Raw genomic sequence first — 21227 nt, 5'->3', positions numbered from 1 at the left:
CGACTCCGCCCCGTATCCCCTATTGGCTGCCTGCGATCACCTGAGCACGCCGGTCCCGCCCTTCACCCCGCCCCATTGGTCGCCGCTCCGGCGGCGGCGCGCACCGATTGGCCTCAGGAGCCGCCGCTCCACCGCCCCCCTCGCAGCGCGGCCCCGCCTCCGCCGCTTCCCTGCGTCCCGGCCTCCGCCGCGTCGGGATGAGCCGTGCTTCCCCATGGAGACCAAACGGGCCGAGATCCCCAGCAGCGTCCTGGACGACCTATGCAGGTACGGCCGTGGGGCGGGGGCGGCCCCGGGGCTGCGGTGCCGGTGCTGCCGGAGGGCGGGAAGGGCGCCTGCCCATGCCCGGTGCCCCGCGGAGCTCGGAATGTTCGGGACACTGGGGGGGTGCGGGGCCACCCGGGCTGAGGGGCGGCTTTGGCCGTCCTGCGGCGGCCGGGAAGCGGAAGGACGAGGCTCGCCCCGTTCCCCTCATGCCCGAGGCTCCGCCCTCCCGATGGAATCCGTCCTGGAAGGGCGGGAAGGGTGCCCGCGGCACCTTCTGGACCTGGTGTGGGGCTGCTCCGGCGGTGGGCCAGGAGCCGAGTGCACGGGGGAAGTGGAAGAACATTATTTGTGGGGGTTTCTTGCGGGGTTTGGGCCGGAAAAGGTAGGACTGCGTTGGCGGTGTTTGCCGCGAAAGAAGGGCTGGTAGTGTGGGGCTGGCCTGACGTGTAGCTCAGCACTGATGTGGTACTTGCTGCTCCGAGGTCTGGTTTCATGTGGAAGGGGTGGCAGAGAGTCCCTTCTGGTGACTTACCTCTGCTGGAAGGGAACGTGCCAGCGGACGGAAAGGGAAAAGCCACAGGGACACCCTTCGGTCTGAAGCTGCCCTCTCCTGCTTGTTGGTTCTTTCAGAGTGAAATGCTTTCCTTGTTCCAGGGGCTTTGCGTTTGGATTTTCATAAAGCGTGATTCTGTGTTCTTTAAAAGGGGAAAGTTGGATTTTCCGCGTATGGTCTCAACCTCTGATCATCTGTGGTGCAGCCCTTCAAACTTTGTAATTTGTCTGTCATCCTCAGAATGTAATGACACAAACTGCACGTTATATTTGGCATTAAGGAATCCTTCTATCTTACCACCTCCAAGGAACTCCTTATGACTTACTTATGTAAAAGAGGGAAAGGTCAGTGAAGAGGAAAGATACCCCACTTACTGTAATTACGGTTTTCAAGTGAGTGAAATTGTTCAGAAGTGAGAATACCAGAGGAAGGTAGAATTATCCTACTCAGTATTGTTTTGCACTTGTCTAATGCAAGAGTCAGAGTTTGTGATAGGCATGTAAATTTTCAATTCCTTAAATGTGGCCTCTGAAGCATGTTTGTGTTTCTATTGTGTCTCCTTTGGGCTCCCTGCAGAGAGAGGAGCTTGCCTTTCCGATCTCTGCTCACATATGACACAGGATTTAAGACTTCAGAAAATCCAGAGGGGAATTGCAATGATTACAAAACTGATACAGCCTGCTAGTGTCACTTCCGTGGAGTGACTGATAGAAGGGCACATGAGTATTTGAATCTTACTTTATAATAGGGTCAGTTCCACTGCCTTACTATGTCTCTTTGAGATACCGTCATCATATATCTTTGAAATCGTGTTTCTCCAGACTAAACAGGCTATTGTTAAATAACTGTTACTGGCCATTGTTAAATAACAAGTCACAGGTATCCATGTCAGTTTCCATGCTGCCTCGTGCTGTGGAGTTGTTTAACTTCGTAAAGAAGTGGAGGTGCAAGAGATTGTGGTGCTAATGTGGGTTTAGCAGCTTCTTGATACTCCCTTTGTCTTGTAAACAAGTGCTGTCACTCTATCTTTTGACTTCAGGACTGTGGTTGTTTCACCTTGTTCAAGTAGTCAGATGCTCACCCAGCCACACACTTCCCCTCTCCAAAAAGCATTTGAAAACCAGCTTTTTCTGCGTCCTTGTTTTTCCCAGGGAAACTTCATGTCCGCTTCATCCTTTCAGTCTCTCCTCTACCTCCTCCCCTGTGAGCAGCTCAGAGGATGGGGAATGGGGGTTGTGGTCACACACACATCCTCTCTGCTGCTCCTTTACTCTTATGCTTTGCCCCTGCTGCAGTGTGGGATCACTCCTACGGGCTGAGGCTCCTTCAGGACATACCCATCTGCTCCAGCACCTGATCCTCCACCGGCTGTAGGGTGGACATTTCTTCTTCCTTCTTCTCCGGTTTTGGTGTTTGCGGTGCTCTTTCATGCTGTTTTTTCACTTCCTCTGCCTGTCTGGTATTTTTGTCCTTAAATACTCTTCCCCACAGGCACCACCATCTCAGCTGCTGCCTTCAGCTGTGTCCCACAGTGTGTCCAGCATTATCCCATCACTGCCAGGACCTGGCACCTGCACCTAGAACAACGTAGAGATGCCTGTTGTTAGCACTTCGGTCACTCTAAGTAATTTAGGAGTTAACTTTTTGATTAATAAGTATCATTCTACTTGGCTTTGCTCTTGTTCTCCGAGCCTAATGCCTGGCATGTTCTTACTCCTCTTTGATACTGCTGCATATTTTTTCTTTAGATTTATGTTTCAGTTGCTGTGCTGGGTCAAGAAAATATCAACTAGATGTAAAATAGACTTCTAAGTTTTTATCTTAGTTACAGTAGCTTTATAGATCAGGGATCTTCCCAGCAGTCGTAATAGAGCCTTCAAAAGAAGTTGGGAATGGCAATGCCAGTTGAAAATGGGAAGTGGTGAAATGTTGATGTGAATAAGGTTGTTTATGCAGGGGAGAATTGTAGAATCATTGACTATTTTGGGTTGAAGGGACCTTAAATATTATCTCATCCCAGCCATAAGCAGGGACACTTTCTAGGTTAGGTTGCTCCTGAACACTTCCAGGGACAAGGCATCCAAAACTTCCTAGACAGTGTGTGCCTCATGACCCTTGCAGTGAAGAATTTTTTTCCTGTTGTCTAAATCTACCCTTTTTCTCTTTAAAGTCATTCCCTCTTGTCCTGTCATGACATGACATTGTAAAAAGCCCCTCCTCTCCATCTCTCTCCTAGTTCCTTTTAAGTCCTGGAAGGCCTCACTGAAGACTTGCTCCAGCAGGTCCCCATCCTCTTTTATCGGGTTTCCAATATCTGGACACAGTGCTTCAGGTGAGGTCTCACCAGAACAGAATAAAGGGTGAGAATTACGTCTCTCAACCTGCTGTGCACACCGTGTTCATCAAAAGAGTGGGCTGGGAGCTCACAGTGTCAGCTCATGTAAAGATTCTCATCCACCAACACCCCAAATCCTCCTCTCCAGAGCTGCTTTCCATCCATTCTCAGATCTGTCTGTGTTTACACTGTGCTTGGAATTATCCCAACCCAGGCACAGCACCTTGCACTTGGCCATGTTGAAATTCCTGAGGTTCACACAGATGCCCTCTCAGGCCTGCCACGGTCTTTAAGGGTATCTGGCCAAGGCCCTTTTTCAGTATGAAAACAGGATAAGAAGATGAGAAATCCATAAATAAGGCATACAAGGCTACAAACACAACAGAAGAATGATAAGGAAGGTAGTGGTGAGAACCAAACCTGGCTATTGTTTGATATGGGGAAATAGGAATGTTCATTCCAGCAAGTTTATCTGAGTATGGACCTGCTCTTGGAAAATAGGAAAAAACTGAAGAAAACAGGATGAAAAAATACGTAGACACAGACCTAAGAAATCAGAAATGGACACAGTGACAAGAAACAAACCTGTTAATCGCGCTCTTTGACCAGCTGCCAAGAAATCACAGGCTTTACTCCCAGGAATATCAGCCTGGCCTTGGTATCTGGTAGGGCTTTAGACCGGGGGTGATCCCACACTCTGGGTTGGGGGGAGTGCCACAGGAAAGTTAGTACACTTCTCTGTCTGACCCTTCTGCCCAAGTATCACAGACTGTCCTATCTTACATCTTCCTAATAAATATTTATTTTTGTCTGGATAATTCCACTCTCTACCCCCTGCATATGTGTACTGCAAGGATGAAGTGCCAGCTACTCATGGTAGCTGTATGTGAGAGTGGGCAAGGTGTCAGCTGCTGGAGTAAGGGAGCAGATCTCAGTGCCAGCCACTCCTAAGGGAAGGTGTTGCAGCTCCCGGTGTCTGGGGTGGCAAGGATGAGCTGCAAACCATCTTCTGTGGGGCAAATGGTACGAATCTGGGGAGTGAGGGGCAGAGCACAGGCAGCTACAGGAGAACTGTGGGTCACAGTCCATGTGCTGGGTGGGAGTAGGGGACAGGTGTCTTCCCCAGACCTGTTGTGCATGTGTTCTCACTAGCAAACTTCAAACTGGACCATCTGGTGGGGCAGGGACCTGTGTGATGGGTGTGAGGGTCTGGGATTTGGGCGGGGCTATGGGGTGGAAAAGGAGACCTGTACTAGTACTTGGGGGACCTGTGAATATGCCTGGAAGCCTAGGGAATGTCAAGTGTGTGCCTGCACCAGTGGCTTCTGCCTCTGTCCTCGACCAGAGTGCCTTGGAGAGGCAACCAATTCTGAGATCCTGTGACAATTCATACTTGTCATGTTTTAAGTAAAGATACAGTGTTTCTGATTTGAGCAATAGTATTATGCACTTTTAGAATTTAGCTGGTGGCACTCAGGAGCAGAATGGGAAAGATCTCCATCGAATGATTAAGTTCAGTGGGGTGTATGACCTTAAATTTCTAAAAAGGAAGTTTTGCTTTTGATACAAATACATAAATAAATAAAGTTTCTTCTGCTTAACTAAAATGGGCTATCACACAGTACTGCTTAAACTTTTATCTCAGTGGCTCTTTCGTGTACGAGTATCTAGGCTAAATCCAATTGTCTATGTTTGATTTCAGACTGAGAAAATGAGTTGAATTTTAAAATCTACATACATTATTGGTTTACTGTGGTTTTAAGTGAAAATATATAGTTGAACTGTGTTCAACTTGTGTCCTGAAAGAAAATGCACTGAAACACCTTCAGAGCTTGCAGATCTTCTTCAATGGACTTGTAAAAATGCTTTAATTTTTGTAACATAGCCATTTAAGTAGGTTGTCTTGAGACTCCCTGTTTTCACAACAGTTAATTTACTTAGTATATTGTAATTGATGTTTCTGAAAGAACATAAAAATCCATTTTCCTTCTTGACTTTAAAAGCTGTGTTTTACTTTGTGAAAACTTTTTACTGTCCTTGTGGAACAGGAGGGAGCTCTGGTAATCTTTTGGTATGTGCTAATGGATCAAGAATTGTACTGTTGCAATGTTTGTTGTTAGCTGTATTTAAATCAGTAGATTTGGCTAATCTTGTTCTTTTTATTTCCTGGCAGCCGATTTATTTTGCACATTCCAAGTGAAGAGAGAGACAATGCAATCAGAGTGTGTTTTCAGATTGAACTTGCCCATTGGTTTTATTTGGATTTCTACATGCAAAACACACCAGGATTACCTCAGTGTGGGATAAGAGACTTTGCTAAAGCTGATATCCTTTTCATTACTCTGATTATTTTCTGTCTCGATGGTAAAGTGCAAACTGAATATTGCTAATGATATTTTTTGAATGGTAATGCTATGTGTTACTGATTAAGTTAGTGTTGCTAGGTATGTGATGTTACTGAGTTCACTGTTTCCATAATTTTGTGTCACCCACAAAAGAGCTGCTTCTTTTGAAGAACTACGAAGAACTATGGAAAATGGTCAGTTTCTGATGTTTGAGGATTTTTCCTTATGGTTGCATTTTGCATGCTAGGTTGGTTTCAGGGCTGAGCTGTTGGTGCTCTTCAAACTGAACTCCACAGTTTAATTAATTTTCAAGTAAATAATGACAAATGTTAAAGTAGTTGAAGGTTGTATGTGTTCTCCCATGGGAAGTGGTATGTATTTTTTGGAAGTTTCTGTAAGGTAGAGACTGCATTTTTACTGAATTCAAATGGTTGGCCTCTGCTTTTTTTTTTTGCTTGCAAGGGCTGCTGGAATGTGTACTATCTAGTCCTTGCTAGAGAAAACTTTGTGGCTCTCATCCAGCAAGTGTTTTTGTTTTGACCTTTTCCCATATGTTCTTGATGCAGGATTGGAATATTGCTTGTAACTTTGCTGAGGGTAATATTATCCGTGGTTTCACTACACAGCATACTTATCTTTTAGTTTCATAATATATATTTACTTTGAAACACTACAGCTTTTAACAGTAAACTGTAAAAATATGGTCATATTATGTTGGTTGATGTTATGCTGTTATTTTATGAATGCGTTTAATTATAAACGTATTTTCAGACCAACAAAATTATCCTAGTAATTGTAGGCAGTGCAGAAAAAATGCAGTGTAACAGATGTTATATGTTCATTACATATTTCTCTTTCCAGCCTGTATTTGCCATAAATATTAATTCTGCTGCAGTGTATTTTTTATTCTGCTGTCAAGTATTCTTTATTGGTAGTATAATATATGTAATATATAAAATGAATACTTTTATTAAGGATTTGCAGAATTTCTCTAAAAATTTTAGAGTTTTAGAGGTTGTTTATATTTTCTCTGCATGGTGACTTTTGATAAAGTGTATTAGAATTTAGAATTCTGTAACTATATGCCATTAAAAAGAGTTGGGTTTTTTTTGCATAGTAAATACTGAAGGATTTTGTGCCATAATCTTAACAAATGATTGTGGCAAAAATTTATTCCCATTTATTTTAAGCACAAGGAACTGAATTTTTTTCTGTCTTGCCCACTTCAAAATTGAGAAAATGTGTTTGCAACTAATACATATTCAAAATAACTATTATGGGTTAGGGTTTTTTGTTTGTTTTTTGGTATCTTTTTTGTTTGTTTGGTTTTGTTTTTTTTTGTTTCTTGGTTTTTTTAAAATTTATTTACTTAGATTGCTTTGTATAGGAATTGCCAAATTTCTCGATGCACTCTGACTTTTAGTGTTTGGTAATGGATTATTCATCATATTTTTTTACTTCCAAGAGAATATATCTTGAAAGAACTTAGGGGAGGGAGTGCTTATTCTAAATTTTGATATCATTTGTATTCAGTATGTGCTTTGGAATTGGCTGCTTAAGTTTATCTTCCTTAATATGCTGCTATACTCTTCAATCACTGCCCTTTTCTACTGCCTCAAGGTGAAGATGTACAAAAGGTTTTAGAGGAATGGAAAGAATACAAAATGGGAGTGCCAACCTATGGTGCAATTATCCTTGATGAGACACTTGAAAATGTAAGTATGGAAATAGTTGTGAAGGACTGTCTAGAGGGAGGGATGACATATACTGGCAGAAGTAATTCTTTGTTGTTTACATTTTTCTTCTGAAGAAATTTGCATTCACTGTCAGATTCACAGAGATCTGACAGTTCCTTGATATTGGTAACTGTGTACAGAAATATAATATATGAGACAGTAAACACACTTCTGCTTGCTTTCCTTCTCAGTTGTTTTGTTTTTTTAATTCTGAGTTACACGATGCTGTGAAAATTTTCACAGTTCTTGAACTGTGAACACAGCAGAACACAGTGTGTTGCTAGAACACAGCAAACCCAATGGTTTCCTTCCATGAGGCTAACATAGTCTTTTGGAGAACGAGGGGATGGTGGAAGGAAGACATCTAATGAAATTGGTTGGAACACACACCTGTGTGTTTGACAGCTGCATTCCCTTGTATTTTGTAGGTTCTTTTGGTTCAGGGCTATTTAGCAAAATCTGGTTGGGGATTTCCAAAAGGGAAGGTAAATAAAGAAGAGGCACCTCATGACTGTGCTGCTAGAGAGGTAAGTTATATCAATTCCTTTAAGATAAAGAAGTGAAATTTTCCTGAAATCAGGATATATTTATTGGGTGAAAAGGCACTTTACTTACTTAATCCCAGTATTGTAATCATGTAAATAAATAGTCTGTTCTTGCAGTCATCTTCTGATGTACCTACCTTCTGGTGCCTTTCTGAGTTCCAAAATGGTAATCAAGGTTGTGGTTATATAAATTTAAAAAAAACAAAACAAAACAAAAAAAACCCAGGTTTATGTTTCACATTTTTTACACTAATGTGCTAAATGAAGTGAGTACTATTTTTAAAGTTCTCTGCTGAACTGTGAATTTACTTTTAAGTATTACTTGTAGAGCTTGGGAAAGATTACGTAACTTACGGCTTTTGGCATATTAATTTCAAGGGTCACCGTAACTGTAAAAACATGGAGGAATGGGAATTTAGCCTATATACACTGATCTATGTAAAGAAGCTAAGGACCTAAGTTGGAGATTGTAGAATTTTATGTAAAAATTGTGAAGAACTTTACTTTTCTATTGTTCCAGTTATGCTGGAACAAGATTCAATGTATATGGCAACTAGAATCTGAAAAGTAAAATAATCTGTGGTATTTATTGCTCCTGGAGATCTAGATATGTAGTGAAGTTGTATATTCAAAATGGCTTGTAAAAGAATGTTACTGATAAAAATTCAGTGTTCATTCAACATAATACATCCAGAGCATTTGAGAGAGAAAATTAAGGTGAGGGAAAGTAGTATGAAGCATTTAGTGTTCTTCAGTTGGACTGAATATATGAGATACCACAGGGTTTTGGGGTTTTGGTTTTTTTTGTTCGTTTTAGGTATACCTATCAAGAATAAGCTAGAGATAGCTGCTTCAAGAAGGAGTTACATGACGTATGTCTTCCTCTTTACTTCAAGTTATGCCAGCAAAAGCATTAAAGGGGACACAGTTATACTGAGGAAAAAAAATCTTTTGACGGTGTTGTTATTTTGAAAAATCAATTTAGATTTCACTAGTGAACAGCACTGTTGTTATCATCTCTATTCTGTCAAGTTAGATTGCCATTGTGGATAGACTGACAATTTCTTTTATATCTGAAATAAATCTTTCACCTTCTTTCACTGAATCAGAACAGATCTGAAACAGTAAGATGCATCTCTGTAAAATCTGATTGAAGAGGTCTTCACTTGGCAGTGCCTAGAGAGTTTGGTAGTATTTCAGAAGTTGAAGAGAACTAACCCCATCCATATTAATAAATTGCTACATGAAGGTGTAATAGAATTGTTGCAAGTTGCGTTACAGGTCTGCCATCATAGAGGAATCTAAAGCATGTAGATTTCTGTTTCTGAGCAAACATCTATCTATAAAGGCTTGTTTTTCCCAGCAGCTTTCATGGATGTATCTGAAAAATAGTTATTGCTTCACTTGTGGTAGTAGGTTGTGAAAGGATAGTAACTCTGAATACACACACACTAATTTCATCTAAATCCTTCTCAGGTGTTTGAAGAAACTGGGTTTGACATAAAAGATTATATCTGCAAAGAGGACTACATTGAGCTGCGAATTAATGATCAGTTAGCACGGCTGTACATCATTCCAGGAGTTCCCAAGAACACGAAATTCAACCCCAAAACTAGAAGGGAAATTCGGGTATGTGCTACCTTGTTTGAGTCTATAGGAACTTAGCAGAAGTTGATTTTTAAAGCCAGAAGTGTGTAAAATAATGAACCCACTAAGCACAATGAACACCTCAAATGCTAAGTACCAGTGGCATCTCTGCACTGTAGGGTTTTGTGTTGACTTCTTGCAACTCATCTGCAAGTCTGATATTTGACCATCTGTCTGACATCTCCATTCACCATGAAAAGACAATAGAGCATGCTGCTAAAATACAGTTCTCCTTTTCTTGTAGGTGGTGTACGTATTAATAGTTTTGTATTATTCCTACTTACAGGTGCATATGTAACTATATATTCTCAAACTGTAGTTATCAGTTGGAAAATGCAAAAGCCTACATATCAAATGGACAAACTAAGGATTGTTTTCTCTCTTTTATGGCTAATACTGTCCAGATTTAAAAAATAGTATATTTTAAGGAGGAGGTTGGGATGGGGACAGGAAAAGGGAATTATTTTGGATGTATTGTGTACCATTAGGCTTTTAAAAGGTATTGTGAAAGGGAAAGGCAAAGACTTAGGTAGCAACATGTTGGAATCTTTTTCTGTGGTGTCTATAATCTTTGAAGTTTGAATATTCTTCTCTTTTATGGCAATTCAGTTTAAAACAGCTATATTTCCATGCAGATTGTGTCACTGAACAAGGCATCTTGCTTTCTAAATGGGAAAGTATTTGACTGGACAGGACTTACTTTCTTGCATTAGATACCTGTTTTTTAAAATATGACATTAGGTGAATTTTAAGTCTTTTTAAAAATATACAGTAAATATTGTACTTTGTAGAACAGTGACCATATGTGTGGGAATGTTGAAGAGTTCTTGCAATGAGAGAGTTTTGAAGTTTTGTCTCCATCTATCTAATGCCACCAGGCAGGCTGGTTTTGTACTCTCTGTAGAGCTATATTGAAAACTTCCTTGGTTTGTAACTTATTTCTCATGTGGATTCTTCTACACTATCTGTGGTCAGAATTCCTGATTTTGTTCCCCCATTCTGCAAAGTAGAGAGTTTTAACTATTAAAATTATAATGTATAAACAGTAACACAAATCCTGTCCTATCCCCATGTTTTTTTTTCTTTTATAACAGAACCTGAAACTTTTCTTCAAGCTAAACAACCTTCTTCCTTTTCAATGGGTATTGGTGGTCCAGTATTGATGGCATTTTAAATAAAATTTATTGAAAGTTACTCAAAGCCTGTACACTGTGCAGTGGTTTGGTTAGTTTGTTTATGAAGCTCTTTTTCAGAATTTAGTTGCTGATGAATACCTTTCATATTTTAGGTGCAATATCATGCAATGAGTTTGTGCAGTAACATCTGCTACTGTAGTGGCAGTCAGAAGAGCTAAATAAACTTCAGTGAAAAACGCTGTTGTGGCCCGTTAATTTAAGTCTTCCATGGCAATTTTTTAATTAAGGGAAATAATTGTGGCTGATAACATTTGTAACATTCTGCTAAAGCTACAATACAGGGTATTTTGATTTTATTTCTTGTTTTTCTAGAATATTGAGTGGTTTTCCATTGACAAATTACCATGCCACAGAAATGACATGACCCCAAAATCCAAGCTGGGTTTGGCACCTAACAAATTTTTTATGGCAATTCCCTTCATCAGGTATGTTTGAAATGAGGCAAATGCTAGGCTGGGGTATTTCAGGCAACTTTAAATTCTTTAGATTTGTTTTGGTAAGTAGATATTTTTGTGCTTTTTCTTGCTCACAGGCCATTGAGGGAATGGATTTCCCGAAGAAATGGAGACTCCTCAGACAGCGACAATGGTTTTTCATCTGCACGGAGCACACCCTCTAAGCCCAACTTGGAAAAAGCTAGGTAAGAACCAGGTCAGTTTAACATCTCTATATTCTTTCTTATAAAACACTGGTCATGCAAACTTGACAATATGTCAGTATTATACAATTACAATTATACAGTACTGCTTTGTCCTTTTCTCTTTCTCCGAGGATTTGTGCTCCAGTTATAGGTAAATAAAACAAAACAAAAAGTGTAGACTTTAATCATAGGATTGTAAGTAAAATGAGAACTTAATTAATGTCATGATGCACAGGTGTCAGAACTGAGATTATTTCCTCGGTCTTGTTTATGGGAATCAGAAAAACCAGAAGCTAAAGCAAGAAGATAACTTCCCAGTGCTTCAAGTTCAATATTTTTGGCACTTCTGCACAGCAAAAGTAGGACTTTGTAAAGCAGGACTGTAAAGTACTCTAAGAAGTGGCTAGCTAGATAAAACCTGTGGGAATGAGTAGGGGAACAAGTGCTGTTGGCTTTAGATTCAGCTGAGTGAAAAGTGCTAGAGCAAACCTTAAAACTTGTAGTCCCTATGAGAAGACTTCAGCAATTTGAGCCAGGGCAACATCAACGCTGAGAACAGCAGGACAAATGTTAAAGTGGACATAGGTTCTTCTCTGTGGGGAATACAAATGGCAGTGAGCATTATTAGAGTTCCCAGACTAGGTTATTTAAGATTGTCTTCCAGCTTGTTCTCTAAAAGCAGAAGATTCTTTCATACTTGTCTTCTACTCTCAGTAGATTTGAAATTGTGTTGTAAACTGTCTTTGTTTTCCTGTACTAGATCCAAAATCCGATGTAGTCAACAGGTGTTTACAGATGGCTTTTCAGTAGAGCATTTGGTGAAGCCAAAACAGCCACAGAAGCCATATAATCATCCTGAGGTGTCTGAAGTTTTGAAAATAAAGGTAGGTTTTTTCTTAAACAAGCTTATACATCTGGAATATTTAAAACACATATCTTTGTTCATAAGAGTTTCCTCTCTAGGACAAAAATAGTGAATTTCATCACCACAGAGTGCAAAAATAGAAACATGGAGTGGAGCAATATTCTTGGGAATACTTTGATTTATCTCACACTAGAAATGTAGTAATTGTGTTGTTTCATGTACAGATAGTAATTAGTACTTGCTATTTTGGTATTATCTCTAATACATCTGCCTCAGTGCATGGAAACTCACTGAACTGAATTAATTGTGTAATAATTCTGTCATAGTGCAAGAGAGAATGTGCAACAGCTGATGTCCCTGTAGCTTGAGCGCATGTTTGGCTAATTTCAGTGGGCTTCAGTTTTTCTGCAAAAGAAAATTTTAAATGTTTTGAAGTTACTTGGAGGGAAGTTTTAGTTACTAAGTAGGAAATGTCAATGCAGTGATGTCCAATTCTGCCATTTAAACTTTTCTCTCTATTTATTTTGGACTTAACAGCATAGTCAGAACCTGAGGAACAATGGCAGAAAGCAAAATCAAGACACTTCCAACCAAAAGAAGCGAACAAATGGACTGCACAGTCAGCCAGTTAAGCAAAACCATACCTTGGTAAGAAACATGCAGTGGCTGTGTCATTAATAGATTCCAGTAATGCCTAACAAATGTCCAGGACAATGTCCTGCTAAAACAAAGTAGAGTGTGTATCTATCAAGAGTATCTTTGATCAGAGTATTTGATATGTGTTTGTAGATGTATAACATTTCTTACAATGTATGCATATACATCTATAAACAAGCATACTAAATTTCAAAGTTTGCATTTTTGAAGTAAGTAATTTTAGCTGTTGAAATTTGTCAGCTGTTTCAGTAGTACAGTCCTGCAGCTTTCCAGGTTCCTGTCATGTAAAAGCCTTCTGTGGTGTGTAGTAATAACCCAGTGTAGTACACATCTTATTTACTCATGTGTGGTGCATTACTGTAAGCATAGGGTTTTGTTAAGCAACACTTAAAAAGTGGTGATGCAAATGCTTATTATTTCCCTTCTCTCCACCAAAAAAATATTGAGACACAGACTTGGCTTGGATGCCAGAAACTCAGATAGTTTTTTAATCATACAGTAGAGCTGCTTACAGCAGTTTGTAAATTCCTGTATCACACTCTTTGCATGTTACCTTCCCTTGCAGTTACTAATTGTGTTTGTCCAGTTCTTCTCAATGGGAGTAGACTCACTGGGCTGTGCACCCTTTTATAGTAGAATGTGCTTTTGATGCCTTTTTCTTATGGCTCTTCAGTATAATTTGTTGGTTCTTTTGCAGCAGTAAGCCCACAGTTCTCCATGCAGCTCAGCTGGCTTGTCCAGGCTTTAGATTTTCTTGTTTACAGGCTTTAAACTAGATTCTTTCCATTCTGGCTTGTGGTTACTGCCTTCTTTATCTTATTCATGTAAACATACAGAAACTGTAAACTCATCCTAAAGTCCTCACTGCAGCAAGAAATGTTTAGTTATGTTTGAGTCTGAGTGTAGAAGAGTGAATTGACTGCCCCAAAATTTGGATGGATAGGAAAAAACTGTCATGGTAATCTATAAGATCTTCATGGAAACAACTGTTAACGCTCCACGGTTACTTTGTAGGCTCTTCACAGACTTTTCTGACTATTTATCTTGTTCTGTTTCTCCTGTGTTTTCATGATGATCATTCTTTTAAAGTTAAAATATTTATTGTTCCACTGATAATTTTCTGATGTAATTTGAAGGTGAGGAAACTCTTAATTTGCATAGAGTGCAAAGAAACATATTTTTTCTGTATTGGTGTACTTATAGCAGCAATACCTGGGTCGAAAACAACTCTTCCCCAGAGAGTTCTAAGTTTGTATCTCTAAAGCCTGTTAATATAACTGGCAGTATCAGCATTTTTGCAAATAAATTCCCCTTGCCTTTTTTGGGACAAGCTTACTGAAGAGTGGGCTTATGCATGCACAATGTTGATTCCACACTATCATATGCAAGACCCTTCCATCTTAAAACAGTTAGAAAATACTCAAAAATTTCCCCTAAAAGTCTGCATCTTAGAAATGTTTTAGTGTCTGCTGTGAGGTTGCATGCTTCTGAAACACTTGTGGACTTAAAGCATGTTTGCTACATCAAGTAATGTGACAGAAGTAATGCTGAGTATTCATACTCAGCATACAAATGATTCACACATGAGGTGTGCCAAAGCAAATATAACCAGCTTACCTGTTAGATGATGCTTAAATATAATGCCATTTCTTCGTCATAAAGTGTAAAATGTGTGGTTATTCTCTTCACCAGAAATGTGAAAAAAGGCTTAATCCAAGAAGACTTCAAGATAACTTTGAAACAGGCAAGTGCAGTCAGAATTTTCATCCACTGTCCTGTGCTACAGGCTGAAGGCACCCAAATAATGATGGTTGAGGGCTTTTCCTCATGCCAACCTTCCAAATCTTATAAAGCCATGCTTTTCCAAGGTAGTCTGAGGTTTTGTTCATTTTTTAATGGAATATTACTGTTCCAGTTTGGTCTTGCCATCTTTCTCCTTAATTATGAAGACTGACTGATACACCAGGTGGCTGAGTAAAAAAGTAACTAAAAGCTAGTTTAGAAAAACAGCATCTGACTTAACATGGTGCTGGTAATTGAGTGTTGTTTCAAGGCTTTCTGTCCTGCTAGTAATAAGCTGCAGCAGAATGCATGCAGTTCTTTACTTACTGCTCAGGAAACTGTGCCATTTTTTTTCCTCCTTACTAAAAAATGGCTATTGAGAAGTGAAACAGTATTATATATGTAAAACTGGCTATTGAAAGTGTTTCTAGGTTGCAGTGAAAATTTATTCTAGCCTCTAGACAACTTGTAAATATGGCTGCTTGAATTACCTTCTTCTGTTTATGACCAAGCATACAGGTTTTGTTTTAAATATTATAAATATTTATATTCATTTATAAATAAATATTAATTGAACATAAGTTTGAGGTATGACTTTGTGTTGTTATTGGTACTTTTATTGGCAACTGCCCATTTAAAATTTGTTTCATACTTTTTTCTCTTTAAGCAGAAGCAGCATATGAGATGTGTTGCTCCAGCGAAGACCCACTGCCAGAACATGTAGAGGGATATTCTATGGCATGCAATGGCCATTACAAATTTGCTTTTTCATCAAGAGCTTTCTTGAGTTTCAAGTTTGACCATGATGCCATAATGAAAAGTTTTGACCTCTGACAGCAAACTTACTAGGAATAAGAATCAGACTTGCCTGTTGCAATTGAGGGGGTTTCTTATCCAGCCTTACTCTTTCTCAGGAGTTTTTTATTTTGTTTTGTTTGTTTGTTTTTAAATGCAATGCAGGGACTGACTGCTGGTTTGGAAGGGTTTGTTCTTTTTGCAGTATGGGGAGTGGCATAGTCAAGTGTTGCACTTTAAATGCAGTCTAGCCTTTGTCCACAAAAGTACCTTTCCAATGTTCAGTTCACTTGTTCCTAGCTGTGCATTAGAGGGCATTCTTTTTACTTGTGTTTTGGTTTTTTTTGTGGTTTTTAAATTTTTTGTTACTTTAACTTGCTGTGTGTTTTGTAAAATGTCATTGACTTTTTTTTAACAGTTGGAGTATACCAGCTTGCTAACCTTTTAACCGTTCTGATGTAAATTATTGGACTTGTTAGTCATTATTTTGTAGGACATTGCAATATTATGCAGTGGCAATGAAACTAATTCTCAGAGGACACCTCTGTCCTAGTGATTTTGAAACCAAGTTGCACATTTCAAACCTAGCCTCAGCCTGTCATGCTTTCTCTGTACTGATTGTTTGCCCCAAATATCTTCCCTTCTTCACACTGATAGTTTTTGTTGGCTGGCAATCACTAGTACTTGAGTCAATTCTATAGCATGTTGACTTTTTGTACGTACTCTTCCTTGGTCTTTGATAATGACACTCAAACTGGGTAAAACTCAGCCCTTCAAAGTGTCTAACTTAGCTCTTGTGCACTGCCCACAGCTGCATAAGAAGAAGTTACAAAGCAGCTGCTTGCAAAAAAAGAGAAGCTTAAGCTTGTCTGTGAGAGGTTACTTGTGTAGAATTTATACTGAATGTAAATAAGCCTCTGTAGATCTCGCTGAGGAGGAAGGCAGGTGTATGGATAATAGAGGCATTTTGTGACACTGAACAGCTTAATCAGGCTTCCAATAACTATTCCAAGGGTGTTCAGTATTGTATTTTGTGCTGTTGTCCTCAGATCTCTTGTGTAGTGTATTTGCTCTGTATATATCCAGTAGTATTGAATTGCACTTGCAGTTAGCATTTAAATGATCTAGCCTCAGTCATTTTCAGCTACAGTGCTTTCTTAGGTAAAACATGAAAGATGGGGTGGGGATGGAGGAGAGGAACAAAAAACCTGTAAGAGGTGAGGTGATGAGCTGTTTGTTACATCACCTTCAAGTCAGTGGGTTTTGAGCACGTGCGTTACAGCGGAGAGAAATGCACTGAAATAATTTGTCACAGCAGCTTGTGATGGCAAGCATGTCCCAGATTTAAAAATGGACTTTTCTCTAGAATAGAGGTAATTGATAACTTCGTAGGTTGAATGAACTACACCCTTGTAGTGTATGTACATGCACTGAGTTTTTATGCAACTCATATATGTCATCCAAAACCAAAATCCTGGTCTTCCTTCAACCACCCTACTTCATATACCCTACCTAGTGTTTTCCTCAGAAATAGCTTTAGAACTTTCTCCTGGTTTATTCACCTGCCTGGCACCAGGTGATTTGGAACTCTAATGCTGTAATAATTTTGGCCATGGGAGTGTTCCAACTTCTGTATCAGTCAACAGGAGAAATGGACTACAGCATCTCCTCCTTCTGGAGGACAGGGGTTCTGAGGGCCTTGTTTTTCAAGACCAAATTGTGAAATAGCTTGATCTAGTTTTGACTCACTTTTTTTTTTCCTTTTTTTCTTTTTTTTTTTCTTAAACATATCCAAAGGCCATACAATGACGAAGAAGAGTAATTGAGAAGGTAGGATAATGCTGGAGGAGGTTATGTTATTCAGCTTCAGGTGAAAACTAATCTTTAGTTACTTCTTTGTGTTATTTTAGTTGATTTCCCAGCAAAAGTGCCTTTACTCATGGTGAGGCAGAAGTTTGTATCATATCCTGAGGCTGCTACTGCCTGTGGAGTTAACGGGACTCTCCTAAGGCATAATTTAATAACAGGCTGTGGAAATCTTTTTATAAATAAGTTGACTTTTCAGATAAATTAGTTATAGATCATTTAGTGCTCTGTGAAATAATGGGGATGTTGATGAAACAGTGAACTTGGAGCATCTGTCATCTGTTTGGGAAGTCCTGTCCCAGGCAAGAGGAAGTCTTTAGAACAATGGGAGCATGTCCTATGAACAGGAGATGCTGGCTGCCCTCTGTTTACTGTATCATTTTTTTCTTCTTAGTGAAAGGTTGGTTCAGTGTAAGAGACATGGGCTGCTTCATTAAGCAACCCAAAGTGAAGCTTATACATATGTCATTGATTTTAGTAAACCTAGCCTTAATGTGAGTTGCAAATAAATGTGATAAATATGCAATAACTTACTTCTTTGTATAACTTACTTCTTTGTATAAGGGTACTGTTTCCTGTAGTAGCATCGCTTTCTGCTTTCTTAGTAAGGTTTATCCTAAAACTATGTAAGTGTGGTGGCATGTGATCCACTTGGTGGGCTCCATCATGCCCTACACCATGAACATTTTGTTTACTGTTGTTTATGTTCTTACTTCACCATCCCTTTGTAATTGTATTTCTAAGTTTAGAAGTACTGTTTACATTATCTTCCATAAAACAGTGAAGAAATAGCAACTGAGATACAGGCTTTAGTTCTGTGAGTTTTTACTTTACAGGAGCTAGACACAGGGAATTAGGAGCTGTTTGCATGTCTGACTCAAGACAGCTCTTGAGTCAAGATACTTGAAAAACAAACACTGTCAATTTGAGAATGCTGCCATGTTAGAGGTTATTCAGATAATGAATGGTCAGTCAGTGTTCTTAGAATCAACTAGCAGAGTAAATAAATATTTAGCAAAAAAACCTACAGCTGTGTGGTGCTAGGAATCTGGTACTAGTGTGCAGTTTCTAGTACTACGTCAACTCCCTGCTTTAGAATGAGATTTTATCATCCCTCCTCAGAATGCTTCTATACCTTGGACTGAAGAGTGGCCTGCCCAGTTAAGTGACTGAAGTGCTGCTCACTTCAGCTCCTTGATGTGTATCAATCATCCAGCTTTTGAAAGTAACTGTGTCTTGCATAGTTTGAAGTCTGGCAACAGTGGTTCTAGGAAGGAGAGGGGGAAATAGCTTTATTTATTGCACAATCAAAGCATTATTTTTTAACACAATATAAATTCTTTAGACCAAACATGCATAAATAGTTTCTAATGACATTTTGGGCCTAATCACTGTTCCAGGCTTCTGTGCTGTGCTCCAACCTTCCTGAACTAATTTGGTGATTTGAGAACAATACTTAGTGATTTTCCTTCACCTACCTGTAGCTGTTATAGATGTAACAGTTCCTTTTAAAAACAAGGCAGGCTTTGGGTCTGGCTGCTTCTAACATACTTGCTCTCAGATTGTAATTTCAGATAAGAACACAGTTCTTCCAACCTTTACTTAATGTGGTAATTTGCTTTTGCACTCATGCCATTATGGTGTGAAGAGCAGAGAGTCCACATTAAGAAGACTCCAAACTCCAATACCCTGTGGTGCAATACAGCACTGCTGCTCCACAACTGGCTGCCCAGTTGTGAGGTCAGTGGGCTGTTTAATCCTCAGATACTTGGGGTTTTGTTACAAATTCTGAGCAACAGGTTTCTCTTCCAGAGGTAAAGCCAGGTGCCTTCATATTTGAAGTTAGGCGGTTATATTCTAAATGTGTTAGGAAGCTCATAGTTATTGAGAAGTAGTAGTCTCTTTTGTTGATACTGATTTCTGTAAATAAACTGATTTTAAGTCTTGCACTGTAAATGTTAAATAATCTGGTGCTTATACACAACTTCATAATTTCAAATTGTTTTTGTTATTACAATATTTCAGCTTTTGAAACAACCAAAATTATTTAAGATATGGTAAATTTATACAAACTAACTGAAGGTGCTTTTAAAGTAAATTAGACTTAAAAACTCTTCCATAATAGGTTTTTGTTCATATGCATTTATAGCAATAGTGTAGTTCAAGAATGGAAGTAGGCTAAATGCTAGTATTTGCACTGTTCTTAATCTGATACGTAAGCACTGATAGATGCAGTAGGATTTGTGCTGTGTGTGCATTTCACTTTTTCATGTAGCTTGTGAACTTAAAAGGAAGTCAACATTAAACAACAGTGACATTGGCCATATTCAAGACTGTACCAGAGGAATTATTCTGGATTGGTAGCAGTACAATAAAACAAAATACTTGGGGTTTAACTTGTCTTTCTATTGAAAATATTGGGTTCAGCAAGACTTAACTTTTTGTACAGATTCAGCTTTACAGAAACCCTTATCTTTAAATTGTTCTCAGCTTGGGCTGCTTCTGGGAAGTCAAAAATTCTTTGAGTCCTCCTTCAGTTCTTCCAGGGAAAAAAAGCACTTCCTTTTAAGTAATTGTTAACATTTCACAGAATACAGAATGTTTAAATTTGGAAAGGTCTCTATGGATTTTACTGAAAACAGAGTATTTTGTCATTTCTAAGCATTTATATTGTTGATCAGAAGAACTAGCTTCTTGTTTCCAGTTTGGGTTACATTTCAGTGCCTTTAAGAAAATGATTACAGCTCATGGAGCATGAATCATTTTAAAATAAGGCATTCATAGCTTTTTAAGAAAACACATCCTGCAAATAGACTTTTCTATGACACATTTCCAGTGGTGAGAAGAACTTCGCAAATTTTTAGGCACGTTTGATCAAAATTACTAAACTGTGGGGATGAAATTTGTATCTTACTGGTTGGGTACATTATTTTGTTGTGCAGAAAAAGTGTGGAAAACTGCATGATTACGAGCTCTCAGCAAATACTTCTCACGCCAATACCTGCAACAGAACTTTACCGTGTCTGCATGGCATTGCAGTATGTGGAAGTTGAACTTCATCCCTGAGGAGCAGTTTAGCTGGGTTGCAAGGCACTTTTACCATTAAAAAGCAAAACAGGTCCCCAGAAGAAGGTGGGGGGTTGTTAATTCAGGCAGAATGCTCGATTGGTGTTCATGTTCCAGGACCCAGATTTGGGTATTGCTTCCAAATAATGACACTTTTCAGGGCAGCACTGCATGCCTCGCAGAAAACAGGAGCCAGTGCTTTGTGGTGTGGCTCGGGCATGAAGGGTTATGTCTTCCTCGTGTTTGTTTAAAGCTCAAGAACTTGATCTGTTTTCCTCTGTGTTTTAAGTGGCACATTGGTGCTAATTAAGTAGAAAGTTCGTACAGCTAAAGAGTTAAAATCATTACAGATTTTATTCAACTTCCATTATGTTCTTTTGAAGAAAGTTTGCATTAGTCAACTCTTCAATTGTATTAAGTAAAATCTGTAACTACCTGTAACATCCACTGTACTGATGATTGTGATTTTGTTTGTTATGAATTGATTCAAAACCGAAGCACACCATTTAAGAGACTATGACTAAGTTGACATTTTCATCTATATTGTTATTTTTTCCTCTGTAAAATTAAGTTACTTTATAAATAAACATATTGAAGTACTGAAGTATGAATATAAGGATTGCTGGTCATTGTGAAATGTGATGCCTGTACTGCTGATACAGGTTATTCTTTCACTGTTGAATGTTTGTGTTGCCTTAAGCCAGTAGTGATTATACCTAGTGCCGGGAAAGGTAGTATTTTTTAAAGTCAGTTGTAAAGGTGGATAATGAACCCATTCAACACAATGAAAAAAAGTGTTAGACAAATGAGAAAGGAAGTATGTGAACTTCAGTCAGTTTTTTTGAACATTTATGTAATACTGGGTGTTGTTTTCTTTTTTGTTTGGTCTGTGTAACTTCTGACTGAAAGAACGGGATGTGTGACAACAGTTT

The 21227-nt window shown here is 38.9% G+C and overlaps 1 protein-coding gene across 1 annotated transcript; it reads left to right on the top strand.

Annotated features, from left to right (window-relative positions):
* The first annotated feature begins 148 nt into the window (after window positions 1-148).
* On the top strand, window positions 149-20899 carry DCP2 (decapping mRNA 2). Its single transcript, XM_058864609.1, has 11 exons — window positions 149-267; window positions 5329-5480; window positions 7088-7215; window positions 7665-7763; window positions 9258-9410; window positions 10937-11049; window positions 11157-11264; window positions 12025-12148; window positions 12667-12777; window positions 14479-14530; window positions 15239-20899. Exons 1-11 carry the CDS (start codon window positions 215-217, stop codon window positions 15400-15402), a joined length of 1257 nt encoding a protein of 418 aa, XP_058720592.1. The 5' UTR covers window positions 149-214; the 3' UTR covers window positions 15403-20899.
* Window positions 20900-21227: the final 328 nt, after the last annotated feature.

Source organism: Poecile atricapillus, chromosome Z (genome assembly GCF_030490865.1).
Source record: "Poecile atricapillus isolate bPoeAtr1 chromosome Z, bPoeAtr1.hap1, whole genome shotgun sequence".
Lineage (NCBI taxonomy): Eukaryota > Metazoa > Chordata > Aves > Passeriformes > Paridae > Poecile > Poecile atricapillus.
The sequence above is the reverse complement of the archived record's forward strand: the minus strand, read 5'-3'. Positions and strand labels throughout refer to the sequence as shown.